The sequence below is a fragment of the Schistosoma haematobium genome, chromosome 7 (assembly GCF_000699445.3).
Source record: "Schistosoma haematobium chromosome 7, whole genome shotgun sequence".
NCBI classification, from domain to species: Eukaryota; Metazoa; Platyhelminthes; class Trematoda; order Strigeidida; family Schistosomatidae; genus Schistosoma; species Schistosoma haematobium.
The window spans coordinates 6,249,062-6,266,716 of record NC_067202.1 but is presented as its reverse complement, the minus strand read 5'-3'; the positions used below and the strand labels follow the sequence as shown (position 1 = coordinate 6,266,716).

At 32.7% G+C, this 17,655-nt stretch overlaps 1 protein-coding gene across 1 annotated transcript in view; it reads left to right on the top strand.

The window, feature by feature from the left end:
• SLC4A8_1 (Electroneutral sodium bicarbonate exchanger 1) overlaps positions 1–17,655 on the top strand; it is a 128,263-nt gene that overhangs the window by 94,056 nt on the left and 16,552 nt on the right. The window contains exon 24 of the mRNA XM_051217877.1: positions 2,849–17,655. This exon is cut by the window's right edge and continues 15,862 nt beyond it. Coding sequence (XP_051064307.1) covers positions 2,849–3,308 — 460 coding nt within the window. The 3' untranslated portion in view covers positions 3,309–17,655. The remainder of the gene's footprint in view (positions 1–2,848) is intronic.

The following is a 17,655-nucleotide window of genomic DNA, read 5'->3' as shown; positions in this document are numbered from 1 at the left end:
AGTTAAGCCAGTTTTCCAAAACCGTGTACCAAGATTTTACTGGGCTATCAACTCACAAGGGTTGGTGAAACTTCCAAGAAAAGTGAAGTTGTCAACGCACTCAACTATTTCACTCGCATGCATAAATTATTCATCAGCTTGCTCTTCTCGATGTTTACTTACTATAATATTGATTGTTTTTATACATAAAATACGTGAATATATGTGCAGCAGGCTTAGAGGAAGTCTAGAGAGTTGTGGACAAATCATGAGTTATCGGTTGGTGATGGTTAGTAGTAGATGGTTGACAAATCTCATTATTCATCAACTAATGGTTTTACAGACAGATGATTAGATATTAACAGGTTTGGTGCTTGAGCACTCGAATTTTTAACAACTACTAATTCTCCTACAATTGAATCGCTGACGATAGATAAGAGATGGGAAGTATGGAAAGAAGCCTGACTATCAAGGTTAATTTAGTTATAGAAAGCAGTGAGATTTTGTAAGTTTGCGGATAGTGTTGATATTGTGGAGGTTTCTGAAAACATCCTTAATTTAATAATAATTTCTATGAAATTCCAATCAGTATATAACATGTTACCCATCTTCTTTCGAAGACTCTCTAGGAAGTTTCCGTTGAAAGCTGACCGAATGAAGTATTTGCATACTTTTAATTTGTAATGACTTTTCAAGGAACTCTCGATGTGTCCCAACAGATCCAGCGCTGTCCAAATAGAATATGTTCTATATATATTACTAATGACTGTGAAGCATATTCCTTGAAAGTTGAAAATATGCGTAGGTTGTGATTAACTAATCATGAATAATGCCTTCGAACCATGGCTCGAGTGCATAGTGAACTTATTAAGTTAGTAATTCTGAGCCTGCATGTAGAGTACTAGGTAAATATAATGAATCAGTTTGATGAGGCTGGAAATCATCGTGTCAGTATGACCAAAACATTTGTTATATATCAGTTATAATATACGATACTGAGCAACAGCTTTGGAATGGTTTACAGAAACATAAACAAGGATATCTAGATCACAATATCAAATTGTAAATCATTTAGTTCGGACAATATTGAGAAATTTGGCCCCTGTCAACTTAAGTGTACATGATAATTTGTTATAAATGTGTTCACTATTCATTTTTATGAGAATATTGATCCAAAATGATATGTATATTCTGTATTTGAAATATCATTAGTTTTTGGTAAGTCTCTGTGCATCCTGTGAGAAGGGAAGCCTCATTGTTCTCGCCCTTTTTGTTACGAGTTTGAGTATATTTTTACAGTACAGCCAGAAATTGGCTTTTCTGTAAAGCCTTACGAATAAAAATTGTACTAATTAAAGTAGTTAATAACCATCTGAACTCAGTAGGTCAGTTAGGTTAGAGTTGGAAGGAATCTAGAATAAACTATATACTAACTTAGTTTCATGGTATTTGACACTTGTCAGTACGACTCACCTACGATTTTAAGGGAACTGATTCTTCCTGGTGGTTTTAAAGCTTCATCAACCTGCTACACAGTCTAGGACACTACCATGGTGTTATTCAGGCCAACATTTGACTTCCTGTAGAACTGAGGTGTATGTATACTGAGTAAACGTTAAGTATCGCTAGTCAATGTTATGCATGTTTAATCCTTTATTACTGATCGAAGAGGTGTATGCACTACTCGGTCCAAATCTCAATGTGAATATCCAACATTGAGATGGCAGACGCTACGATTGTTTTATAAAAATCTCAAGTAGAACTATGGTTCTTGTCTTTTAGCTCTGATTACTTCATGATATTTTATTCATTAATTTCACCCAATCACTGATCCGTTCCTTTTAATTGACATATTTCTTTTGATCAATACACTACTCTTTTTTCAGCTACTTCTTCAAAGCTCCATTCTACTACTTTTCTTTTTTCATTGTGTTGTCGTTGTTATTTTTGTGGAAGTGTTGCAACTTGATTTATTGTGTATATTTATACCAAATGTACACATTTCCTCATTAACAACGTTGCTTACACACCTTTTAAACAGACCTATAATGCTTTGCATTTGTGTATTCCATAAGTTTGTAACTGAGTCTATGTGCATAAATGACTGTGTCTAGTCTTATTTGCATTGATTAGTAAATTTTTCGTTTGTTTTCTTCATCGCTCTCATCAAATCTCCCGTCATCCCTGACCATCACTTCGTGTTAGATTTTCCTTCCCATTACATTTTTTTCTAGGGAAAATTATTATTTTAAAACAAAATTATGAAAATCGTTATCTGATAAGGTTTACTTTATTGGTACTACTGTAATGAATTAACTAATCTCACAGTTTCTTTTTTTCTCTACATGCACATGGAAACTGATTTAATTTGTAGACCTTGTTTTCAGAGATTGATCTCAATTCAAGTACCACTGAAAATTAAAGAGTACTGAATAGCTGTCTCTTTTTAGGATGGGAATTCTAAAAAATGCGCATCCATAGCCTCACCACCGGGAATTGTACCTAGAACAGTCACATTTTCAAATGAACTTTTAGTCATCAGAACCCCATGGTCGAGGTTCGGTGGTACGATTGTAACTTTAACCAATTTGTTATATTGCGCGGTGATCATCCAATCTCATTGATAATAGTTAGGGACTTTATTTACGATTTAATAGCCGAATGTTCATCATGAGAGCTGAAGGTCCCCAGTTGGATTATAGATGGGATAGTAAATGCGCATTACTGAAGAGCACCTGCAGTTGTTTGGTGAACTCTGGTTCTTAATGGTACCTCAACCAAGATCAGTCTGTTACAATCATATTTCATATGGATGCTCATTCTTCCTTCACTTATTTTATCTCATCTTTCCCTGTTAATTTCTTTTTAGTAATAAATCGAAAGATACAAAGCCTAGTAGTGGGAGTTCATCAAAAACACGACATCGTAAAGCGAAACACTTTTCGTCTACATCACCGTGTGAGGATGATGAGGATGAAACCCTCAGAACTGAAACGAATCATTTATCCAATAATTCTACTACGACTACTACTCCTGGTAATAATAGTAATAATAATAATTCCGACGCTAATGATCAACATGATCAATCCACATCAAATTCACCATCTGTAGCGTTCCCAACAAAACAGCAACAACCAGTTCTATTCTGCATTGATCCCAAGGATACAGTAAATAATACAAAAGGACAAACTATTAATGTTAAGGAAGATAGGAATACTGATAGTTTACCATTATTAGATACACCGAAAATTATGATAAATCCACCATCGAATCAAGGATCACCGGAAACAGCGCAAAGACGACAACAACATCGTGTACAACGCATTTAACAATCTCAGTTATAAAGGTGACGAATTGAAAAGGAGCAAGTAAAGAATAATGATAGATTTTTCTTTTCTCTCTTAGAAAAAAACAGTTCCTCCTACTATTGATGGTTTTATATGAATTGCTTCCCACATTTTTTATTACAATAAAATTTCTTGTGTGTGTATGTGTGTGTTGGTTGGTCTATGTGAATGCATGTTTATGTACATGACTTTAAGAAGAAATGACGAAAGACTACTGAAATAATCTAAAACGCGCATATACATATACATACATATGTATCCGTATACTTTCGGAGTACATTTTAATCAGTCTTTCCACCTTTCCACTTCCTAAATTTATTCACTGATTATCGATATCGTATTGGTAAGGAAGAAGATTAAAGCTGAAAAAACAGAATGTATCCAATCAAAATTGTCGTAAGCAAATGCCTAACAAAGCTGCATGATTTGTGTATGATTCTTCCTATTATTATTATTATTATTATTATTATTATTATTATTATTATTATTATTATTATTATTATTATTATTATTATTATTATTATTATTATTATTATTAGATTTTAGAATTAATGAGAGGTATTTGTATTATTATTCGAACACTTTTTGAACAAACTGAGTGTGTACGTGTATGTGTGTATGTTCGGATAAAGTCAGGAATAGAAGATTTAAAAGTGTAATTCTTATTTGTTTGGTACAGTGTTTTCCTCTTTTCTTTTGTATACATACACATATGAATCTTCTTTTACTGAAAAGCTGGTCCTTTGACCCTTTTTTTTCTTAAAGAAAATACTAATACATACGTTTTTTTCAAACAGTGATTTACTTCACTTCCGTTTCAACCCACCTCTCCATAACACAGCTGCTCTTTGCATCCTCGTTAACATCATCATCATCATCATTATCGTCATCGTCATCCTCAAGCTTCATAACTCCTGATCTTGATTGTTATTGTTACCATTAGTACTTTTTTTATCAGTTACATTATATTTTGTTTGAATAACAATTTCATATTTGTTATTGTCATGGATAAACACATTTTCTTATACGAAAATTGCTAGAATACAATACATATATGATCATTAGATACGTCCACCCATGTTCTTTCCTACCTACCTCCCTCTGCGCCTCTTTTTTTTAAAAAAAATAATCCAATACACCTTTACATTACATGATCATATCTACTGTTTTCACCACTGATTAATTAATACTTAAAGAGTTTAATCTTTCTCTATTCTCTATTGTTGTTCTGATTTGTTATTTGACCGTTTCTATACACTCTGCATTGTTTACATACATACACACACATAAACCAATGATAAAATATCATTTCTAGTCAATGAGAATGTTAGGTTTCTACATTGTAGTAATTTATTTACTATAATTACCATTATTATTATTATTAGTAGTAGTAGTACTATTAGTGGTAGTAATAGTAGTAATAATAATAATAATAATAATAATAATAATAATTGTACTTCACATTGAATCAGTTGGTTCACTTTCAGGAATCATTCTATGCCTCTACATTGTTTTGTTATTGTTGTTACATTACTCTTAGAAACAGACAGTGTTGGTAAAAATTAATTTTTGATTTTGGGAACATATATATATATTACATATAATGTACACATTTTAATGGTACTGTCTATTTATTTAAATGAATAAATAAAAAAATACCTGTGTACAACGAATTGTAGGAGATTTGAAAGACAATAATGCGCGAAAAAATAAATGAATTTTGAAGATACAAACAGATATGTAACATGATTAGAGATACTATTAATAATAATGATTATTATGATTAATTGTAGTCATAGTAATGAAAATATCATTATTTTTAGTCTTCTTACTGATTATTAGATGTCAAACTTATATGATTAATCTACTATACTTTCATAGATTCATTGTATATCTATATACAGACAAACACATATACAATCTAATATCTCAGTATCTTCTTATCTTTTCTCTTTTCTGCCGATGTTTTGGTGATGGCAGCGATGGGATTGACGATAACAATAATGATGATTATGTTTGCAATTATTTTTTTTCTTAATTCCCTCTAACTTGCTCTTCTATTCGTTTTCCTTTAAAGCGCCATAGAGATAGTAAGGTGCCAAGATGGGATAATAAGGGTGAGTATGTGTATTTGTGAGAGATAATGGACGATAAAAAGCAGATAACAAAGTAGATGTAATTTGATATATGTAACTGTAGGGTAAGAAAACCGTTGCTTATTATTACCATGATCAGTTTGTATACCTAACTAACTCCTAGTCAACCGGGTACCATAAAAAACAGTAGTAGTAGTAGTAGTAGTAATAGTAGTAACGATAGTCACAATAGTCATATTAATCTCATCATTTTTACTAGATTGATAAGAGAGAGGAAAACTATCATTATCCCTCCATTTCGCACCCTCCACTTGACCCCATCCATATGAAATTTCCTTATTTTTCTGTGAAGAAATAATTTCATTTACTTATGTTTGTGTCTCTTCAGCAAAACTATGTTTACTACTACTGAGGAATAATGTACTGATGAAGCTTACTTTCCCTCTTTCCCATATACAAATAATCCCTAACTTCCCCTACTCTATCCTCTTCTAATCTAGTAAATACCTTTACTTACTACAAGCAAGAGTTTTTTTTCTCTCAATTAGTTATATTTTCTTGTATCTATGCCTACGTACACATGTACGACTGGAGATGCATTACTCAATTCTTACACTAGAGCATTTAGCAAAAAATAGACCAACTTTGCTTCGTTTGTACTATTGATTCCCCTCATTTTTTTTGAAAATAAAATTGTTAGTTACAGAAAAAATAGAATAGTAGGTTATCCTGTTTAAACTAGTTTTCATTTCCTCTTCCCATTACGTTTTTCTTCGTACTCTCATTCACTGATTTTTTTTCCTGGTGCCTAATTCCTCTCTCTTACACATATATATATATACACAGTGCCATTCTTCTCTTTTATTCATTCCTTATAATCCATCCTTCATATGTCTTTTTAAACTGATAATGACACATGGGCAAATGCTCTTGATTCATATGAAAAAAGAAACAAACTGAAGATGGCATCATTCTGTTTACTTGCTCCAGCTAGTGTTTACCTTTAACATTATTATTATTATTATTATTATTATTATTATTATTATTACTATTATTTATTGTTATTACTTTGTCTCCTGGTTCTACCGTCATTCTGTTTGTTCGTTCATGAGATATCCTTTCTTATGTCAGAACCATTTCCTACCTGTTTTGCTTACAAACTATTTTTCGACACTCTCCATCTGACTGTCTATCTATACTACCCAGCTACCTGTTTATCCATCAAGTTTATCGATCTATCTGTCTCTATTTAACAACTATCCTTTTTATTTGAGTTATTTTTATTCAAACTTAGCAGAACCTATCCAATATTAGAATTTTACAAATCATATTATAATTTCTATGAAAGTGATAAGTATTATTACTAATATGATTTACTCAAATATTGTTGTTATTGTTATGACTATTATTATTATTATTATTATTATTATTATTATTGATATTACTATTTTTACTATTGTTTCTATTGATACAATAACGAATCACTCATCATAAACATATACAACTTAATAAAGATGACATCGACAAATCATACGTAGTATACATTACTGTTACTAAACTATTTATAATAATAATAGTAACAATTCATACAGTCTTTTGTAGTCGTGCGGTTCCTGCTGCTGTCAGTAGTAGAGTATCCAACTGTTTGTCCGTCTGTCTGTCTATCTATTTGTCTATATTTCATGTGGTGATATTAATGATTCATCAAGTGGTAAGGTTAATCATATACACAGTGATTAACCTGGAGAAAAATTTCCGAAGTTCTAGTGAGAAAGAAACTCTACACTGAAAAGCAAGAAGTTCTAGGGCTCAATCTATGGTCAGGTGTTAGGAGGTAGTCCACAGGAAACCCTGAACCTAGATCCGTGTTATTTATCACTTCTCAGCAACGTGCGCATTTACTCTTGGAGAGATAGGTAATCCTTGGTAGATTCAATACTGTGTCAATTCATTTTATAGTCAGAGACCTTATCACTGAGTTATTCGTGCCGCGACTTACCTTTTGAACTAGGATATATTTACTATTGATTGATCAATAAGTAGTGGCTAATATCATGTCTGTTAAGTCCTTAGTATTGACGAAATCCTATCGATCAAGTTACAGTGTGACCACTACTAGTCCAAGCAACTGAACATCGCGTACATTATATTAGGTGATAAGAGGTAATCAACAGCAATTCGATTAGCTCTAGGAAAGACTCAACATACATGCGATTGTCCACGATTCAATGGTCAATCGGTTAAAAATTATCGGTCCGTACAACAGTGGAGGAGTCCAACACTCGGATGAATATAACTATCCAATCCTCCTTGAATTTCAATTTAAGACAAAAGTTATTGAATTTTTCCCCGAAATTTAAAATTACTGTGGGCATATTTGTATTTTCACTATTAAAGTCAACCTAATGGTTCAATAAACTGTCTTCTAAATGAAAATCTCTTCATATCTTTCAATACTAAAAATCATTAGCGTTCATTGTAATATAATGTAGATTTAGTATATTTTAAAATCTGTTATAATTTTCATGTAGTTCAAGACTCATCTGGGACTTGATAGCGTTATTTGTTTAAAAATAAATATCTGGTGTTGAATTGTCTGAGATACATTTTACTAAGAGATTCTTCGAAAACCTCTATCTAGTACGGTGCTTTACAGCTGATCTAATACAGTCTAAACGGTAAGAAATTTGAGAAAAAGGTTATTTGTAATCTACTTAGCTGAGTAGGATAGCAAATTATATCATATTTTAGAAACAGTAATGTTTTCTGTGGTTTAATTCGGTTACGATGTATGCATTGTAAGGTATGACTGACCCATTATGCAAAACGGAAGACTGAAGTGAATAGGAACGTTCAATCACTAAATCGAATAATAGTCAACACATATCATCGTTTTTCCAGCCCACCCAAGAATAAATAGTTCGACACCTTGAGTAGGTGGATAATTGACATCCGTCAACAATGTCTCGTTTTTGATCTTTCATCCACCGCTTGATCTTGAGATCGTGGAGATGTAATCCCTTATGTGCCTATACGCCCATCATCGATAAACTGGAACGATCTGATTCAGATGTCAAGGCGCAAATTGGAAAAGCAAAGACAGTATTCTTCCAAATGAACAGTATCTGAAACGCAAAACAATTGTCCCACAACACCGAAGTCTGAATTTTCAACACCCATGTTGAACCAGTTCTATTGTATGGAGATGAAACATGAGCAACTACCTTAAACATCACCACGGTAATATAGATATGTCGGCCAAATACCAACATTAGTAACCTACTTTAGTAGAGAGAGGACCAGCTGTCAGTTGAGGAGGAACTAAGCAAAAGACATTAGAGGTGAATAAAGCACTTTTGACAGAAACCATTAAACTTGATTACAAGACGAATTCTAGCTTCAGTTTCTCAAGGGTAAAGGAAAAGTTCCAGAAGAAAAAACACATGCATCTGGGGATTGAAGACAGACATCAAGACAATGAGTAACACTTGGGAAAAACTGTAAAGGAGAGTCCAGGACAAAGTTGGTCACAAATTCTTAGTTGATGGTTTACCCCCCAAGATGAGTAGAAAACGTGATTAAGTAAGTACGTTTGACGACACATTTTTCATTAAATTTCATGAGTAGTTGTTCATTTTGGTACTTTCATCGCTTGTACCTTTAGTGTTGCGTCAAATATTCAGATTACTTCTGAATATCGATCATGAAGCATTTAAAGCATCAACGTATACTTGGTTACATAGTTACAGTGTATAATTTGAAATTACCCTGACCCATAATAAATCTAGGGTATTATTTAAACTGCAAATGATCTCGAAATATACTATTACTGTTGTTGTTGTTAATTATGATGCGAGTTCCTTTTTCAAGACGAAATCATTTTTCCAAAGTTTCTGTTACGTATCGAGAATTCCTTAGAAGCTGGGAAAAAAAACTTAAAAACACTTTATCCAGTCATTGTTAAATAGAAAGTCCTATAAATCTCTTTGTTTTCTGTACTCGAAACAAAAAACTTTTGTTCTAACTCTTGCGTGTTTTTATCTTCTGTTCTGGAGACATAAATTAAAGATTTCCGGCTAACTAGATAATATTTAGAAGTCAGGATCCATGTATTAGATGGTGGTTGGAGGTAGTCGACAGGAAACCTTGGACCCGGGTTTCGTGCTACTTGGCACTCGTCAGCAAGGTGTACCTGTAATCTTGTGGGAACTGGTGCTCCCTGGCGGATTTGATCTCGTGTCACCCAGCTTCACAGTCAGAGACGTTAGCACTGAGCTATCCGAGCCGCAACCGACCTCCTGTAGGACTGGTGGCCACATTGCGACATGATCGATAGCATTCGATCTGCACTAATAAGGACTAGACACGCATGAGATTGATCGCCACCCAGTGATCAATCAATTGTGAGTATCCATGTATCTTTATGTTTAATGTAATTCCATGGGAGTTTTTCTTTTTCAGAAAAGGATAATTAGATTTTTCTTAATGTATTATTATTTCTGTCATGCAATACAATATAGTTTTACTAAACATTACAAACTCTATATCATTCTACAATCGAAACAAAAAATCAATATTTCATGCTGACATCAATTGGATTTATTGTATATTATATAAATTTGTCCTTGAATTGTTAAAAAACATTGAAAAAGTAGCGGTATATTTATACTTGTATTGTCATTTTTGTTTGGATAAGGAACCATTTTGAAGAAACAAAAAATGGTGGTGATGGATATGAAAGTTATTTTCATCTATTTTCAACGGTTCAGATAGCTCAGTGTTAACGTCTCTAACTGTGAAGCTGGGTGACACGGGATCGAATCCTTCAAGAAGCATCAGTCCTCACAAGATTACAGATACACCTTGCTGATGAGTGCTAAGCAGCACGAAACCCGGGTCAAGGGTTTCCTGTCGACTACCTTCAACCACCATCTAATCTCAATACATAGTGCACACAGTGTCGAGTCACCTAGACTTGTGGTCACATTGCAACTTGGTCGATAGCATTCGATCTGCACTAAATAAGGACTTGACACACATGACATTGATCCACCACCCTGTATAAATTTGTCCTTGAATTGTTAAAAAAACATTGAAAAAGTAACGGAATATTTATATTTGCATTGTCATTTTTGATTGGATAAGAAACAATTTTGAAGAAACAAAAAATGATGGTGGTGGATATGAAAGTTATTTTCATCTATTTTCAAGTGTAAAAAATTAGGCATAAAATAATGGTGAATAATTTTTTTCTTTAAAAAAAATAGTTTAAATATACCATATATTAAATCAATTTAATGTACTTTTAGTAAATTTGTATGGATACTATCGATGATCTTTTAGTGGGACTATAATTTATGGAGGACTTTTGAGAGACACCTTAGTGACCTTGAGAATACCCACCTACGTACTAAGGTTATAAAACAGTTTAAAGAATAACGATTATGATTTACAGTAGTTGACGGTTAGAGATTATGAATTAGATTTATGGTTTTCATTATGAACTGATGACATTAGATACAATGTCAAAACTCTGTTTAAACAAATGGATGAATGAATTTTGTATCAAAATTCGAGACTTGTTATCTTAAATCTGACTGATTTGTTCATGAATTATAGTCTCAGAGATAATTTCATCTTGGAAATGAGCTGTCATAACGAATGACTGTAGGATGTGACCTTGAGATATATATTTTACCGTCAAGCCAGTAAACATTTACTCAGTAGAATTCGAGCAAATTTAGAGTGAAATTGACTGAGGATGAACTCGATGTTGTTAAGTTATCTAAATATATCGTAGTCAGTAATTACAGTTTATTCAGTCACTCAATTGAATATATTTTAAAATAATTTCTATGACTAGTAGCTGCATATGATCTTTTTCTTGTGTCTCTTTTCCATAGTAAAATCATTAATATCGTATATCCTTACAGAAGAATACTACTCTAACTTTGTAACAAAGAGACTTTGAAAGTACATTAAAATTTTTGTCCAACTTTTCCTTGTTGTAAATGGTACTTAATGTACTGTTGGTTAACAGTGAAAAATCAATATCTTTCATTAGGTAAATATCGACTTCATACTTCTATTGAGGACTATATATCTTATTGTTGATCATTTTAATTTTTCATATTCATAATTAGATATTAATAGACTTTCTGTTCCACTACATGTTATAGCCCAAAGCCGCCAATCAGAAGCAGCGAATTATCGATCGGACTAAAGGACGCGTAAACACGTGCGAGCAGTCTACAGTACTGATTGGTCCTGCTTTCTGCCTAGCCCAGCCAGTTAAGTCCAGAACACCAATCTCAGCCTCTGCAATACGAATCCTTATATTTCAAACATACTTAATTTATATACCAATCAAACAGACCACAACGTAGCATAAAATAGAAAGTAATATTTGTACAAAATTTGGCCAAATGTGGCTGTGAATGTGGGAGGCAGTGACTAATAGACAGGGCATAATTCAAGAATGGTAAAACGTATAATAATGGTTCATAGGTCAAAATAAAGCTTATAATGAGAGGAATATGAATATGCATAGTTTAGTTATTTATCAATTATACGACAAAAATATACGTTTAGTATTGGTCCATAAAAGGATCCCAAAGTTACCGTTCATTATGTTTATCGGGACCTAACACTACTTCAGATTTCTTTATTTTCCAACTTTTTTTTCATTCACGATTGAACAATCTACTCTATTAGTAATACAATTCAATATTTAATTTTCAAGTCTTTAAATTATAATAGAAATAATGGATTCTAGGGGTCTAGATAATATTCATTGTTCAAAATATTCCATATTAGTTTCATTACATTCACAGTTGATCATTATCATGAATCCTGATTATTTTTTTTTCGGATTCATTTTATTGCTATTCAAAATCACTACTCTTTTCTTATTGTTACTAAATCTGAATATGCATTTTGTCTCATTTTAGATAAAAGAAATTGCATATTAGAGAAGAGAAAAAAAACAAAAACAGATAGCTTACAAATATTCAATATTTACTGTCTTCCCCCCCCCCTCCTCTCCCCTATCTCTCTCTCATTACTCTATTTTGTTTAAAACTAAACCAAGGTTGTCTGCTTACTATTTTTAGTGAAATCTGCCCTTATTATTTTATGAAAATGAATATATACCATCATCATCATCATCACCTATTAAAAGGGAATCTGACCTTGAATCACAACCCAATCAGCCAATCAGAGTTCAAAAGAACCTATGAAGAAATTAACAAGCAATTTGTAAAAAATCCTGTATTGCTTACCACACTACTTATTGTTGGTGTTCTTTTTAGGCCTAAATAAAAATTTCAATGGTTAAGATCATGAGTCAGTTGAAGGTAGATCACCATGGAAAACCTGAAAGCACTGCACGACCGTTTCGTCCTAATGTGGGGCTCCTCGGCAGTGCCCATCCACTACTTCGCCCCCGGTGAGATTCGGACTCAGGACCTATTGGTTTCGCGCGCGAGCACTTAACCAACTAGACCATTTAGCCAGCCGGCATTCAATGGTGTTAAAGTCTAACTTCAACTAATCCACGAAATTGAGCGACACATTCACCATTGTCTTCAGTGAGTTACTATCTCACAACAGACCTGGTTGAATTGATTGAAATTTTTGTTAATTTCATGTTTATTTAGTTTATTTTTCAATACTAAAAAATAAGATAAGATGACATTAAATTATGTGATAGAGACTAACTGGAGTATACTAATTCTGTTTCAACCTCAATTCCTTTCAATAAAACAATTTTCGTGAGACTATAATTTATGAGATGGTGGAGAAGATTTGTAGGTCAGGTGGATGATTTTGATGGAGTTTTGTTCTCTGAGTTGGATGGTTTGGTCGTGGAGCTTTCATCGTTCTTCTGAACGAAATCATTAATACAAACTTCAGATAGAAGTGAAGTGTTTTAGTTGGCCTTATTTCTTGTTGTGTATCTTCACTGATTCCGGAAGTTTTTTTTTGCCTTATTTCACTTCTATCTGAAGTTTGTACTGATGATGTCGTTCAGAAGAACAATGAAAGCTTCACGGCCAAACCATTCAGTTCAGAGAACAAAACTCCATCAAAAACTATAATTTATGGACGAATCAATCAAATTTAAGATGACAAATCTTGGGTTTTAACGCGAAATTCATTTTGGCATTTTAACTGATGTTGTCAGTTCATGATGAAAACCATAAATCTAATTCATAACCTCTAACCATCAACTATTATAAATCATAATCGTTATTCTTCAAACTGGTTTATAACCCTCATTTAATCCTAGTTAGTAAGTGAACATTCTCAAGATCTATTTAGTATTGTTCAAAAGTCCTCCATAAATTATAGTCTCACTAAAAAAATTTTTTCAACATGAATATATAAATGAAACACATTCAATTGTAAAACAATACAAACACATAAAAAGTTGTTAATTTTACCCATAACTAAATAAATGACCAATCAATGTTTAACTTAAATGCTCATCTTTATGACCTTGGTAATATAAAGCCTGTCGTCAATTGACTTCCCGGTCAATAATAATATGATCATTGTTTGTTTGTTTTTTTCCAAAAATAAAGCATAACATTTATTCATAATTTTTTGCGGTTTATTTTTTCCATTTTATCCAGGCAATCAGTCAGTCAGCTACAACGTAGGACTAGGCACTTGTATAAATCGGTTCAAGTTGCCATACTTCATTAACACAACAAGATGGATACCGGATTCATAAAAGTAGTTAATTCAGAGGTGGTAATATATAAAAGAAAGATTGCAATAAGGATATAGTACAGGAAGAAAGAATTCGTTCGTAGAAAGAAAGATATGAAGCGATTTCAATTTCACGGTTTAAGGGAAGACAGAGAGTCCACGTATATATTATATTTGGTAATTTAACAAATATAAAATCTAGCAGTTAAGTCAATAAAACGGAATAGTTCTTTTCTACAATCACTAACACATAATCGAATAACTTTAAAAACCACAGATGGTACTGGATGTTATTCATGTATTTTATGATACATTATTTATTCATTATGAAATAATATAATGACTACGAATGTGTTGTTCTAGAATAAGAACTATTCATGTAGAATATACATAGTAGTTATTACATTTGCTTTGAAATTGATCAAATAATACTATTCATAAAAGTAAAATGACCAAGTTACTTTGATTGGAAGTATAGTTTAAGTTTTTTTAAAAAAAAGTGTGTTTCTCTCTCTCGGTTACAGCCAATTGTACTAATCGTTCTTCTGGATTAATGTAAGCTGTTAGTTTGAGACATAGTCTTAACGACTTTTCTTTTATTATTTCAGTGATAATTTAGCGTGTTAACATGAACCAATACCCATATAATATATCTCAGGTTCTATGTTGCTCATGACTGAATGACTGACTGACTGACTAACTTACATTTCCAATAGTCAATTGTGATTCTTTTTTTTCCATTGATGTTTCAATTTTTCCCAGTGTTCATATAGTATCTTTGCATTCGACTACAGTTCTATTCAAATAACATCTTTTTACTAGTGTTCAGCAAGTATAATGTGCTTGGTAATAAGAATCATATGTAGTAAAATAGTTTTTCTGATTGGATTTAACATCAACTTTGTTGGGGACGGTAGATCCCCAGAACTCACTTGGGAAAGGACCTAATTTTGTAATTTTATTTAGAAAATTTGAATTTCTTTTTTTTTCAAACCAAAGGCGCTCTTGTCACTTTCATGTCGCGTTTCCCATTGGGAAGTATTTTAAATGCTATTGGTCCGTTGCGTCTTCTAGTATGCCATTTGGTAACTCTCCACAAGCACGGTTTTGTACTGTATATATACGTTCTGAATTGTGTTTGTTGTTATCGCTCGTTTCTGGCTGATTCGCAGAATATACTTCCACATTACAAGCTTGGAATTCTCCCTCTCGTTAGCGAGACTAGGACTCATCAACAGCTAGCTTACTGGTCTTTGTTCACCGAGTCTTGTTCTCGTTCACAGATTAAGTGAACTCGTGATAGCTTAAACCCTAGCAAACTTACAAATATATCTAAAATATTTTAAAAAAACGTAGACCGAACAGTTCAGTGATAATATATCTACTATACTTTCTGGAACGGATTTAAATCCAATCAAGAGCATTATTTATTACAAGATAACAGATACTTTCCATCATGAAACTTGGATCAAACAGAGTTTTCTGTCCATCACCGTCAGTCATCTAACATCAAAACATGTTCCATGCAACGTCGATTTTCTCGAAACCACATTATTAGCAACTACTGAAAGCCCTTGATTATTTATATTCTATTTTTCCCTGAATTTTTACATGCTCAAAACATTTGTTAACGTTATTAAAAATAGCTAGTGTAAATTTATCACTTATATATCTTCGTCATAATTCTAGAGAATGAGGGAAAAACTTTATACTAGTAGGATTCCCTCTATTCGGCAAATGTCTTTCATGACTTTGATTACACTGAAGTTTCACTATTATTACTATTCTTATTTCATACCTTGAGATTGAAAACAATTGTGATGATCAATTACAATTACTATTATATACAACTTAGTGAAACGTCATAGGTCAGTGACGACTGATATCACTGGTCATTTTACATAATAAATGTTTTTGATGGAGTTTTATTCTCTGAGTTGGATAGTTTGGTCGTGGGACTTTCATCGTTCTTCTGAACGACGTCATCAGTACAAACTTCAGATAGAAGTATGTCAAAGACAGATAAACAAAATCTGTACTTAAAAACTTCGTATCATTGTTAGCAACTATTTTATTGTTGCATTAGCCAAGATCTTCATCTATGATGCATTCTTTGTTAACTATATTTGATTCTGAGTTAACAATTTATACGTGATTTCCATACTTCGACTAATTTAAAAGAATTTTAATCACCTTTATTCGTACTTATGTAATGAAAATTGACATTTTAAGAAACGATTTTTAACTTTTCGTTATTGTTATGAAATCCGATTTTGTGATTTGATTGACTAATTTTGATCATTATAATGAAGGAATGATACAATGTGTCATAGTGATGAACGTTTACAAGATCGAATTACTGAGATAAGTTCATGAAAGATCCAAGGTGAAAAACAAATAATCACTAGGCAGAGGAATATTTTACGTTTCTTCTAACAAAATAATACGCTTATATACAAAGTAATAGCATAATATAAACATGGTCATGTGTCCAAAATAGTTGACCAATATCAATCTCGAAGAATATTTACTCTCCTATGAAAGAAGACCTTACTGATATTGTATTAGTAACAGTAATGATAACAATAAATGATACATTAATCCTCAAATTTAGATAGTCACCGAAGTTAAGCCAATTTTTAATCACATTTTATACGTATTGGCTTGAAGATGTATTCTGGTTAAGGTTCTTTTTGGCAAGGTGGTTTTCTACGGGATGAGGTTGCCGATCTCATGCCCAACTCTCCTACTTTACCCGGGCTGGGGATCGGCAGTAGCCCCAGAGGAGCTACAGGCGAAGTTTTGGAGGTATATTACGACACTTAAAAAGTAACAGAAGAAATTGGAGGACTTTAAAAAAACAGTAGTTTCAATTATGATAGTTACTTTGATGCTTTCTAATTCTATATTGTTAAATTTACTTATTTGAACGTGTTTCAATGGTTTTTCTTCTTCTTCTTCTTTTTGCATCTTTCTCACTTCTTTTCACATATGAAGTCTCTACACTAATAACAAATTATTTAAAAATTTCATCATGAAATTATAAGTATTATTACCAAGTTCACTTGGTATTGTTTGGCTTGTATCTTCCCATTGTTATTTAGGACTGCAATTGATCAGTCTCTTAGTGGCATATGTGCACATTGTGTGGATTGCCTCGATATTGTCTTCATTCACAAGCTATTTGTAAGCAATGATGGATAGTGGCTAGCAGTGGAATTCAGGACGCGCGTTTCGTCTTAATTGGGACTCGTCAGCTGGATGTACCTGCATCTAAGAGTTGATGTTCACTCTGGGACTCGGACCCAGTACCATCCGCTTCAAGCGCCATCGCGTTATCCACTTACCTACTGAGTCCTGTTTGTGTAATGGGGTGAATTTAAATTCACTTGGTATTGTTTGGCTTGTATCTTCCCATTGAGGTTTAAGACTGCAATTTATCAGTCTGTTATTGGCATATGTGCATACTGTGCGTATGCCTCGATATTGTCTTAATTCACAAGCTTTTTGTAAGCAAT